Source organism: Aspergillus niger (genome assembly GCF_000002855.4).
Source record: "Aspergillus niger supercontig An16".
In the NCBI taxonomy this organism is placed as follows: domain Eukaryota; kingdom Fungi; phylum Ascomycota; class Eurotiomycetes; order Eurotiales; family Aspergillaceae; genus Aspergillus; species Aspergillus niger.
Window position 1 is genome coordinate 1,114,925 of NT_166531.1, and position 11,808 is coordinate 1,126,732.

An 11,808-nucleotide genomic window follows, 5' to 3' on the forward strand; every position below is an offset into this window, starting at 1 on the left:
TATTCTACTTCATCTGAGAGACGTGCATGAGGCCATGTGAGATTCCTGTGGGAGGGTAGACCCCGGACCGGTGTTTGGTGTTAATTTTTCTTGGTATCATCTAAATGAATGGCATTGAATAATCAAGCAAGACAACGTGCATAATACTATATCTAGTAAAAGAATGTACCCAAGTTGCAAACAATATCTTCAACACCCACATCCACACCAATCACAATACCCAAGCCTGATATAATAACCACCCTCTCTTCCTTTCCATATTTCTGTCCCCCAGCTATCACTCCATTCCCTCCCTCATATCCAATTCTTCACCCAGTACTAACTTAACAACAACACCCCTTCAACCATCCCCAAAACCAAACCCCTTAAACCCCACACCGTCCATAAATCGGCACCTCCGAGCACAACTGCGCACTCGCGCCATACGGATTATCGCACAGCGTATCACACTGGGTAAATTCGGGCGTGAAGACCAAGAACTGATACCCGGGGACATTCAACCGGAACTGCTTGGTGATATCGTTGTTCTGGCGGGAGGCTTTATATCCCGCGCGACAGGCGCAGTGGAATCGCGTGCCGGTGTTGATGCACGAGGTTGTCACATCGCAGTGGTTTTCGCCCGAGAGAGGATTGCAGGTTCCGCATGTTGGTGGAGATGGGTTGGGGGAGGCGAGGGTTAGGGTGGAGGTTAGGAGGAAGACAAAAGTGGTTGTTGGGAGGTGCATTTTGGGGGGTTTGGAATGGTGGTAATGGTTGGCAGTTGGTGATGATAATGATAATGATAGTGGAGTTGAATTGTAGTTATGATGGGGAGGATGATGCGGATAATGAGGATGAGGAGGAGGGGACGGAAGGCGATTTTATATCCATCTATCTATTTGCGAAAATATTGAGATATTATTATTAGTATGGACTGAATATTGGAATCCGCCTATTCAATCAAGTTCAATTCGTATAGACTGGACCATATCATCTGGATCATCTTTGTTGAAAGACGGGAAACCCGGTGGCTGGTATCTAACTATCGGACTACGACGTCATGAGGGTATCATCCAAGATTAGTTCAGTATGGGGCGATGGTACGGTTCCTCTGAGACATACCATTGAAGTCGTAAAGTCTCATTTAGATCTCATGTCATATGGGCTGTGCCGGTGGAGGTGGGCGAATACGAGGCAGCCCTGCGGACCCGGCATTGACGGGAGGCAATTGTTGCTTCCTTTAGCAAGGTTGAAAGTATGGATCTTATTTACTACAGTCGGCTGAGAGTTAATCAGGAAGAGGGATGCATTATTGAGAGTGCTCAGTTTTTTTGGCTTTGATATCGCCGCTACGGTCAGTTGAGTGACAGGGGCTAGTCTGGCGACGAGGTCGGTATGTATGTAGATGTCTTCGATGGTGGATGTTAGAGAAAGGGTCGAAACAGTTAGATGTCCATCTGGTGGAGGCCTTGATGTCTCGGTTGGACTGACTATTGAACGTTCAGTATCAATGGCATCGGATACTAATCGAGTAGAGGCTCGTCTACACATTCAATCTCGTGACATCTAATTATGAGACAAGATTATATTTGGATGTCCACCAGAGTTAAGGTGGTATAGATGTGGCTGATTTATCGGACCCTTCTGCCTGGGAATCCTTAGGTTAGTTCTATCACTTGCTAACCGGTTTTGCAGGATGTACTCGCATCGTGGGAGCAAAGAAGTCACAAGTCCATGCGATAGCAAAGGCAGTATAAAGTGTGTGGTATGCAATGTAGACAAAGAACCTTCGCTACCCAGATATACTTTAAACCTAAAAATAACCATTCATTATGTCATTTCTATACATCTCGACACGAACATTCCGATCACTTCGTAAATAGACCCTACAAGCGCATCTTCGACGCCTCTGGTTCCCCAATCAGATGCAGGAAGCTTTCATGGACCTCATCGGTGAGATCGCTAGCCTGCATACTCCGTCCCTTGGCCAAAAAGGCACGACGGGAACACTCCCTCGTGATACTGCTTCCCGCAAACGCCGCAAGAAGCAACGTCGTGGCGGGGGACATCCTCTTATCCTCGGATTCCAGCTCCGCCTGAACCTCTTGCTTGGTCTCGGCCTCCTTCTTGTTATCCTGCTCTCCCGAATCCCACAATCCATTATGGTAAGCCGCTCTCCAGGCCAAGAGGGTGCCCAGGGAGCCAGTAAGCGTATCTCCCTGTCCACCACTCCGCTTCAGCCCGCCCTGAATGTCGGAGACGATACTAGTGACACCGTTGGAGATAATGTCATGAGGACCCTTCTGAATGATAGTAACGCCACCAAGGGCCTGAGAAAGCTGCTCACAAGCCCTGGTCTCCTCGCTAGTCTTGTCTCCGCCACCGGACTTGGAGCCAATCTGGGCCTGGCTTGGTACGTCAATGCCCAGGGCTTTCGCTAAACGACTAAACTCATTTACATTGGGAGTGAGAATGCACTCCTTGTAGCCTTTCACTAGATCCGGGTTCTCCGTGACAAGGAGCAGACCGTCGGCATCCAGGACAAATGGTATCGATTGGGACCGCGCTTCCTTCATCACCTCCGTAACGACCTTGAGTGTGACTCCATCACGGCCTAGACCCGGTCCAATAACCAGGCAATGGAGGCGGGAAAGCATGGAGATGATGGGGCTAGCGAGTGATGGGGCGTCAATAGACTCGGGGTTTTTGACGCTGTCGCTGCTTGGCAGTATCGGGTGAACCATAAGGTTCGGAGAATAAGTTTTGATGACCTAGCCACGGTCAATGACAACAGACATACTTGAGACTAGCAGAATACAAACTTACAACTGCAGCAGACTTGTCACAAATTACGTGACTCTGTGATCTGTCAGAAAGTGTATACAGCGGCTAACGTTCTGGTGAAGTGAGTAGCCTACCATATCGCATCCTGTAGTGCCATGTCAGCTAACAGCTAGCTATACCAGCATTGGATGAGTATCTTACCCAGTCTAGCCGACGCCATTGAAGAAAAGTATGGAGCCCCTGTGTAACTTGGACACGTTCAGATTCCGTACCGCATGAACAGAGAGCGGGGTGAACGTACTCTATACTTCCTCCGATGACAGCAACACGTCCCTGTTGTCCTGTTAATTGTCAGAAGAGAGCTCATGAAGCGAAACACTGACACCGTCTTATCAAGGCCTACCTTTGTGGAATTTCTCAAGCATCGGAGGCACCAGATTGCGCGCCTTCTTCAGCAAAACCTTGGACGAGGTTGAAATGTGATGAACCGACGACTCCATGATGATGAGAAAGATAACAATCAATCAGTACACTGGATTGTAACTGTAGGATGATAGACTATGCGTTCTATGAAAAAGAGCAGATCAACTGCGCAACAATTGAAGAGAGAAGTAGCAGAGAGGAAGCTGTCGCAACAGTAGCAGCAAAAGGATGAGTGATGTCACCGCCTACGGGTGGGGCAGATGGGGTCATTTCTCGATAAGAATCCGGTCTTGATTGCTTTGCTTAATCCTTACTATATAATTAGATTACCAGCAATGACGATGAGAGTGGTCAATATTTGCAGCTATCCAATCGCATTTAATGCTACCACGAGAACAGTGACAGTAACAGACACGCCCGCTATTGTATGTAACTAGCAATGTTAATATGTGAAGTGAAAATGAAGAAATCGCCCTCCATCTATCGACACCTTGACGCTCGCTGATGCTCTTCCAAAATTGGTACAGAATTGAACAAATGAAAACAAAGAAGACCAGTAACGTCGTATGTAACGCACCCTCGGGGTATTCCTCGCTGATGCTCCGTAACCAAACAAGAAAACAATGAAAACAAAAGGGAAAAATGTTGTTGAAGTCCAGGTGAATCGGCTTGCAGGACTGGCAAAAGGTTTGATTAGGTAGGTAGGTATGTCGTGGAAGCAAAGGACTGCTTCTTATCGTCGCGATGCCAGTGAAGCGAGCTTCTTGCGACGCTCCAATTTCTGCTGCTTGGCGGCAAGCTCCGCGCGCCATTCCTCCTCGTCTTCCCGTCGGGCGGCCGCCAGTGCAGCAGCTTCCTCTTCCTCCACATCGTACAAGCCCGCCTCCATATCGGAAGATTCTGAATAGTAATCATCGTAGTCATCGGCATACTCGCCCTCGTCTTCCTCATCAGTACCGAGGTACTCATCCATACGAGGCCTGGATCGCGACTGTGCTTTCCGGTCACCAGGTGTTTTGCGTGGAGGCAGACCGGCGGTTCCTCGGTACTCGGGCTGGCCTGTAGACGGGGTCGGTCTGGCGGTCCCTTTGTAGGATAATGGCTCAGGTTCCCGCTTCTTGACGACTTTGCCGTCACCGGCTTTCGTGCCTGCAGCTCCACCAGCAGTAACGCCTGCCTTCTTGGCCGACCGCACATCTTTATCCTTGGTCTGCGCCTCCACTGCCTTCTTCTTGCGTTCGACTTTGCTAAGCTTCTCCTTGGGGGCAGATTGATGTTTGAACATGCCAACTTGAGTCGGCGCCTTCTCTTGTAATGCTTTGGCCTTGGCCATGAGATCCGCGAAAGAGCCTTTAGGGGGAGGCTTCGATGACACTGGAGGCGCCTTCTGCTGAGGGGTTGAAGAGCGGCTCTTGACTGCAGACGTTGCTGTCGTAGAAGGCGCGCTTGGACGAGGTCTAGGAGCTGTAGATACGGTAGTCTTCGCCGTGGTAGTGGTATTGGTCGTTGATGATGATGTTGTTGTTGCTGCTGCTGCCCTGGTAGGTGCTGGGGTAACAGATTTTGCAGGACGAGCTAGCTGCTCCTCGGCCTTTCGCTTGATTCCAGAAACCAGAGGTTTACGCTCTGAAGCGCCATCTCGAGGGACGCTGACCGGTTTGCGGACCTCGGTCTTGACATTTGAAGAGGTTACAGGAGGCGACGGTGAGGCAGAGGTGGGGGGGATTGGAGACGGTTTACCCGTCTCGATGGACGAAAGAACGGAATCGAGAAACTGTCGTATGATCAGCAAAAGCCATCAAACAGCAAGCTTTCATGGGTTCCTTACACTCATTTTGTCACCTAGTAGCCAAAGAAAGCGCCAAAAGCTATCGAATATGAGTAGTCACGAAGGGGGGTAGTTTCACCGTCGGTGGTTAGTATGACGGGGTACCTTCATGACTTCGTTGCGGAACCACTAAAAATCAATCGTTTTCAGATTAGAGATAAGCCTAATTCACGTCTTAGTGCCAGACATAAAGCACGACGTGAATTAAGGCCCAAAGCAGATGCCAACAAAGCGATAGCCGGATACAACGAGGTCGACCAGATAAAGCCGCCGGGCAAAAACGGTGCAAGAAGTCGCCATCCTGTCTTCTAGAAGCAGCGACCCCACGTGACCGGGGCCCAAGGCATGGGAGTTAACGCATGCGCCACGGCCGCTCGCTTAACCGGAACTAGCACGATCTGCACTAGCCACAACCCACCAGCCGCATCGCACTTTTCTTGATTTTCAACTTCGGATTCCATTTCTCTCTTTTTCCGTCCATCACATCGCTCAACCCCCAGCGAACTCGACGTGTCAGTCTCCGCCCAACTTTGCGGTTAAATCGATTGATTCTCGTGTTCACCACCACAACTGTACGTTGCCTTCTTGATTGCCTCGTTGCGAATTTCGACAGTACGACCACGACATTCCCGGCGCAGTTGTTCTGACAGGTTGTCTTGCAGATTCAAAATGAAGTACCTCGCCGCCTACCTTCTGTTGGCCCTTGCTGGCAACAACACCCCCTCCGCTGAGGACATCAAGTCCGTCCTCTCCGCCGTCGGCATTGACGCTGAGGAGGAGCGCCTCCAGAAGCTCCTTGCTGAGCTTGAGGGCAAGGACCTCCAGGAGGTCAGTTAACGCCCTTAAAATCTACCAAGAAATTTTGCGATTACAAGATGGAATACTGACAATGGGTTTTCTACAACAGCTCATCTCCGAGGGTACCCAGAAGCTCGCTTCCGTTCCCTCCGGTGGTGCCGGTGCTGCTGCCGCTGCCCCCGCTGCCGGTGGCGCCGCTGCTGCTGAGGCTCCCGCTGAGGAGAAGAAGGAGGAGGCTGCTGAGGAGTCCGATGAGGACATGGGCTTCGGTCTCTTCGACTAAGCGCCTTCACTCCGAACACCGAGAAAAACGTAACAGTTCGTGGGGGAACAGAAATCTGGCGGTTATTTTCAGTCTAGGGAGGAAAATTACCCATTGGTCCAGTCAAGCCGGTGTTTGCCAGGCTTTTCTGATGCAGTTACGATTTATGCATAAGTGAGCTGGAAAGAGCTTTAGCCAATACAGATTCTCTGACCTCCCGATTGATTGAGTGACATTATATCTCGTAGAACGTAGTATGGGATTCTTTGCGCGGGTTTCTCTGTAACTACTAGATACCATTCATAAATGATTACCAAATACGGTAAGTGCTGGACAAAACTTACAGGAGAGAGCATTGAAATCATTACAAGCAAGCCAATGAGCTCCAGCAGAACCACGATTTCAAGCCCAATACATAGTTAATCCATCGATAATCCATAGATACCCCATACAAATCTTTAGGGCAGCTGGACCAGCGGCCCTATAGATTGGTTCCCAAAGCGGCCTAGTGTGGTAGGGTCGCAACCCTAGACGGGTCGCTTAGACGAGGCTCCAGCCCACCTCCCAACCCAGCGCAGAGGCACAAGAGACGCCCGACGTACGTTCATCAGCGACACGACACGACAACCCATCGTCCCTTCGCTTTTCGAGTCCCGTTCGGAAAGCGACCTTGAGAGGAACACCGCAAAAATGGCTGACGAGCACTACGTGAGTTTTCCGATAACTAAAGACATGTTGAAGAGGACTAGGAAGAGTCTGAACTAACGTTCTTTTGCCTACAGAACGCCGAGGAGGCTGCCGGTACGTTTGAAATTTTTTTGCCTGAACCACCCTTTCCTGCCCTGGACCCCGGAAACAGAGACGAATTCGCGTTGTGGGAAACGGTATTTTGGCTGGATATACGATATGATATGGACATAATTCGATGATGCGACACTTGGAAATTTTTGAGGAAGGGATGGGGGGGCAACGGACCGAATTCTCTGTCGACGTTTCTATTCTTGCTTTTGCCACACCAACTACGAGAACCACGCAGCAGTGATTGAAGGGAACACAAGGCGCTGACGTATCCGGGAAACAGAGATCAAGAAGAGAAGACAGTTCCGCAAGTTCACCTACCGCGGTATTGACCTCGACCAGTACGTTTCACCATGAATATCTATCATACCCACACTGCACTCCGAACCGACGGCCTCGACTCCGAACGAGCGATATCAGCAATATGGACATTTCTGGATATTTGCGGAATATCCTCGTGGGAGTTGACGGCCGAAGGAAGGAAATATGACAATCTATCGAAAAGACCGACGGGAAATATGTGGAATGGTATCTGACCTGTTTATCTGCACAGGCTCCTTGACCTCTCCTCCGAACAGCTCCGTGATGTCGTTCACGCCCGCGCTCGTCGTCGCTTCAACCGCGGTCTGAAGCGCAAGCCCATGGGTCTCATCAAGAAGCTCCGCAAGGCCAAGCAGGAGGCTCGCCCCAACGAGAAGCCCGACCTCGTCAAGACCCACCTCCGTGACATGATCGTTGTCCCCGAGATGATCGGCAGCGTCATCGGTATCTACTCCGGTAAGGAGTTCAACCAGATCGAAGTCAAGCCCGAGATGGTTGGCCACTACCTGGGTGAATTCTCTATCTCCTAGTACGTACCCCCAATAGCCGTATCCCCCGCGAGCGAATCCAAATGAATATGGTATGTCTAACAACCACACAGCAAGCCCGTCAAGCACGGTCGTCCCGGTATCGGTGCCACCCACTCTTCCCGTTTCATTCCCCTCAAGTAAAGAAGAAAAGCTTTAGTGGATGGAGTGTCGTCGTGTGGAGGAGGAACTCGGGCGTACGGAATGTTGCTGGGAGGATCTCTAGGGATAAAGGAAAAAAAGAATCAAAACTGGATGGATACCCATATGGCATTTCTTTGGGTTCTCATCTTCTTACCTTGTATGTCCAAGTGCGGGTCAGCTGTTTGCATCTCAATATAAAGGTCTTGTCGGCAATATGAGAACGAAAAAAAGAAAGAAACCAACCGGATCCTTCTAAATCTCACGATCCAAGCCCCTTTTGTCCTGGATGGAAGGGGGCGCAGAGGCTTTGCTCTTCCTTTTGTTGGTTAGCTTACGAAGGATGGCAGTCTAATTTAACGATTTCACTTTTCATTCATATCCCTCGTTTGCCTAGAAGTAGAACCCTCTTCCCTACACATTCACATACATACATCCCTTATCAATATATTAATACTAAGCTATACTAAACCCCAAATCCCTAACCACCCCATCCACCTTCCCCCACTCCCTCCCAATCTCTCTCTCCAACTCCCTCGACCCCCTCGGATCCAACCCCGCAGCAACAAACTCCCCCCTCACAGCCCGAAACTCCCTCTTCACTAACCTCCAAAACCCAGGGCCCATACCCCCCGTGCTTTCCATCCCCACCAACTTCGCCAACACCGACCAAATAATTAAATTAAAATTCAACTCGTACTTCTCCAAGGCAATTTCCTCATTACCACCAGCATGCTGTACCTCAACGCCCTGTGACAAATGGATCGCCAACCTAGCCAACACCCACGCATGCAGCAACCGGATCGGATGGCCCTGGAGCGGGTACACGATCGGATCGACAGCACGGTAGCGGGCCGCGGCGTGGGCGAAGGCAGATTTGTATTTCTGTTCGGCGAGGAGGGCGGTGATGAGTTCGTCGTGGAGGGAGATGGAGGGTTGGGTAGTTTTGGGGAGGGAGAAGGTTTGGAGGGTGGTGAGGGCTTGAAGGAGGGTTTGGATGGGGTTCTCTAAGGTTGATAGGGATTGGAGGATGTTGTAGGCTTCTTGCTGTGCTGGGTGTAGGGTTATTGCTGTTGATGAGGCTGCTTCTCGGCTGCATTTCGAGCAGTGGCAGGTAAAGTAGTATCGAGATTGGAGGTTAGCTTGGCGAATAGGATAGGGGTCCGTTACATCTATGTAAGTGATGAATATCTGCTCGTCCTTCCGGATGGGTCGGAGGGCTTTGATGTGCAGGTTGGGGCCGTCGAAGCTGACGGCGGCGTTGTGGTCGCAGCTGTGGTTGAAGATGGCGGCGTAAGGGTGCAGGTAGACGCCGAGGCGGTCATAGACGGCGTTGGTGAGGTTGAAGGAGTTGAGGTCGAGCTAGAAAGGGTGTGAGTTGTCTTTTGAAGGGTATGTATGTATAGCATTGTGTATGTATATACGTACCTTAGCTCCCATAGCAGATATGACCTCTTCGCTCATATCCGTGCCAGAGTAGGCCTTGATCGCCTTCGAGGAAAGAGATATACGCTCCCACTGCGAGGCACTTTGGTCGCGAATGTCCTTGATATGAGTCCCAAGCTGGAGGAACTGGTCCAGCTCCTCGCTGGAGTACTTTTGGCGTTCGCTGCGCAAGACCATGCGCAGCACGGCTCGCGCGTTGATAGGCAGAACGCGGGGCTTCAGATTCTGGTAGATGGAGCATTCAAGAGAGTGTCCCAGCTTCCAGTTCTTTGCTTGACATGTCTGCGAGGGTTAGTGAGGTTTTCTGCAAGTGGGGAGGCTATTTTTTGACCTTATCACAGTACTTCACAATGCCGCATCCTCTGCAGCCTTTCAGAGCTATCCCTTCCTCTTCTAGCTGTCTCTGGCCAAAGCAGCCGGAGCATACCTCTCCTAGGTGTTCCGTGTCTAGGACTGCCACGAATGGGACGGGAATGTGTAGCACTTCTTCGCCGACGGCAATGTCTGTTGAGGCGAAGAGGCCCCGTCCTAGACCACCTGGGGCGGGCTGGGGTGTGGTCTTTGTGTTCATTGGACTTTGTATGTTTCCATGTGATGATACAGAGTATCTGCTGAATAGCTGAAGGAAGAATGGCTCGTTTTTAATGTATTTGTGGCTTTGATAATTGAAGTTATAGAGTAATTTCCCTTTTCGTCCAAGCTTGGCGTGGATGTGCTCGGGATGGAAAAATGTTTCTACTCAGTGCATTTCTTCTACAATTCAGATAAACCGGTGTACGTTGCTGGGTGAGAGGGCCAAAATACAGAAAGATACAATGTGAAGTAGTATGATCTAGACAGAATTATGTATATTGTTTCAAGCTCAAGATCGTTTGTGATGCCAGAGATCGGTGTTACCCCGACTTGTGCGGTACGCGGCCTAAGTTAACCGCGTCGTACTGGCAAAATGAGTATATGATAGTGTTAATGAGCGAGAATCACATCATAATTAAAGCGGCTACAAGTCCAAAGCACAGAATTGACCAAGATCATATCAGAAATCGAAATTGGATATAATTGACAGGCTATACTACATACAACTAGAATATAGAAAATTTGACCTTTCGCTCAAGCACAAAGCCGGCCTACAAACCTATAGACTGCGAAGCAAAAGGTAACAGAAGAAATCATCCACAAGGCCAACAAACCACGAAAGAAAACCACAGAGCGCATGACCGTATTCCTCATATCGCCTTTTTTGAAGACGCGACAGAATGCCCATATGCCAGGGCGGAGTAAACATATCTATCAACATGGAGCCTTATCCGCTACGCCAAACACGGCGGCTTTTCTGTGCCTGGAAAGATGAACGAATACAAAACCGTGATTATATCTATGAAATCAAACTTTTCGTCCTTTTTGTGGGTAAACTTGCGTTTACAGCAGCTTGCCGCCGGTGAAGTCGGACCAGGTGCGGACCTCGGAAGGAATGCCATCGGCACGGGGCATCTTCTCGCTCATGGCCTGGGCGAAGAGGAGAGCAGTCTAGAAAGGAACAGTTAGCAACAGGGCAAACAGGGAGGAAGAGGGGGTAATTTGCATACCTTGGTCTCCATGAAGAGAGGAACGCCGAAGTCGACGGCGTTACGTCTCATGACATAGTCCTCATCGAGGAGAGACTTGCCACGGGTCTTGGCAAGGTTGAAGGTACCACGGATGTTGTACTTCTGGAAGACTTCACGCAGAGCACGCTTGTCCTGCTTGGGGAACTCAATGACCTGCACGGGAACCTTGGTAGCAGCCTCGAGGTGCTCCTTGACAGCGGGGCTAGCAGCGAAGAACTTGAAGTCGAGGGGCTTGAGGTACTCGACAATCTGGGCCAGGGCAGGGTTGGTGATATCACCGCCGAGCAGGATACCTTCACCAGCCTCAGGGCAACGGAAGTTCATGGTAGCCTGCAGGGAAGCCCAGTAGGCCTCAACAACATCCTTACCGAAGCAGGCAATCTCGCCAGTACTGGCCATCTCGACACCGAGGAAAGGATCGGCACCAGCAAGACGGGTCCAGCTGAACTGGGGAACCTTAGTGGCAAGGTAGTCGCGCTTGACACTCATGAGATCGACGGGCTCAGGGACGTCACGGCCGACCAGAGCCTTGGTAGCAACATCGATGAAGTTGGTACCCAGGACCTTACTGACGAAGGGGAAGGAGCGGGAGGCACGAAGGTTGCACTCAATGACCTTCAGCTCAGGCTCAGCACCCTCGAGGTCAGCCTTGATGATCTGCATGTTGAAGGGACCGGTGATGTTCCAGGCCTTGGCAACCTTCTCAGCAATCTCCTTAACGCGGCTCATGACAGACTCCTCGAGGTTGGCAGGGGGGAGGACGAGAGTGGCATCACCGGAGTGCACACCAGCAGGCTCAACGTGCTCACTGACGGCGTGGAGCAGAAGCTTGCCGTTGGAAGCGACAGCGTCAACGTCAATCTCCTGGGCACCCTCAATGAACTTGGTGATGACGAC

General features: G+C 50.6%; 7 protein-coding genes across 7 annotated transcripts; 2 read left to right on the plus strand and 5 right to left on the minus strand.

Moving 5' to 3' along the window:
* Positions 1–100: 100 nt before the first annotated feature.
* On the minus strand, positions 101–725 carry An16g04900 (uncharacterized protein; the record flags this gene model as incomplete). Its single annotated transcript, XM_001397761.3, has 2 exons — positions 101–152; positions 379–725. The coding sequence occupies 2 exons, from the start codon at positions 723–725 to the stop codon at positions 101–103; spliced, it is 399 nt and encodes a 132-aa protein (XP_001397798.3).
* A 1,140-nt stretch (positions 726–1,865) lies between these two features.
* On the minus strand, positions 1,866–3,263 carry An16g04910 (uncharacterized protein; the record flags this gene model as incomplete). Its single annotated transcript, XM_001397762.3, has 6 exons — positions 1,866–2,750; positions 2,806–2,838; positions 2,898–2,908; positions 2,965–3,011; positions 3,065–3,104; positions 3,167–3,263. 6 exons carry the CDS (start codon positions 3,261–3,263, stop codon positions 1,866–1,868), a joined length of 1,113 nt encoding a protein of 370 aa, XP_001397799.1.
* A 656-nt stretch (positions 3,264–3,919) lies between these two features.
* An16g04920 (uncharacterized protein) lies at positions 3,920–5,020 on the minus strand (the record flags this gene model as incomplete). The annotated part of the gene is made up of 2 exons (XM_059745117.1): positions 3,920–4,960; positions 5,015–5,020. The coding sequence occupies 2 exons, from the start codon at positions 5,018–5,020 to the stop codon at positions 3,920–3,922; spliced, it is 1,047 nt and encodes a 348-aa protein (XP_059602770.1).
* Positions 5,021–5,683: 663 nt separating this feature from the next.
* Positions 5,684–6,095, plus strand: An16g04930 (ribosomal protein P2; the record flags this gene model as incomplete). The annotated part of the gene is made up of 2 exons (XM_001397764.3): positions 5,684–5,842; positions 5,922–6,095. The coding sequence occupies 2 exons, from the start codon at positions 5,684–5,686 to the stop codon at positions 6,093–6,095; spliced, it is 333 nt and encodes a 110-aa protein (XP_001397801.1).
* Positions 6,096–6,764: 669 nt separating this feature from the next.
* On the plus strand, positions 6,765–7,864 carry An16g04940 (40S ribosomal protein uS19; the record flags this gene model as incomplete). The annotated part of the gene is made up of 5 exons (XM_001397765.3): positions 6,765–6,782; positions 6,857–6,875; positions 7,156–7,213; positions 7,426–7,722; positions 7,795–7,864. 5 exons carry the CDS (start codon positions 6,765–6,767, stop codon positions 7,862–7,864), a joined length of 462 nt encoding a protein of 153 aa, XP_001397802.1.
* A 362-nt stretch (positions 7,865–8,226) lies between these two features.
* An16g04950 (uncharacterized protein) lies at positions 8,227–9,878 on the minus strand (the record flags this gene model as incomplete). The annotated part of the gene is made up of 4 exons (XM_059745118.1): positions 8,227–8,275; positions 8,469–9,223; positions 9,290–9,589; positions 9,735–9,878. The coding sequence occupies 4 exons, from the start codon at positions 9,876–9,878 to the stop codon at positions 8,227–8,229; spliced, it is 1,248 nt and encodes a 415-aa protein (XP_059602771.1).
* Positions 9,879–10,723: 845 nt separating this feature from the next.
* Positions 10,724–11,808, minus strand: An16g04960 (uncharacterized protein; the record flags this gene model as incomplete). The annotated part of the gene is made up of 2 exons (XM_059745119.1): positions 10,724–10,831; positions 10,891–11,808. Coding segments are annotated over 2 exons (1,026 nt in total), but the record flags the coding sequence as incomplete, so codon positions are not given.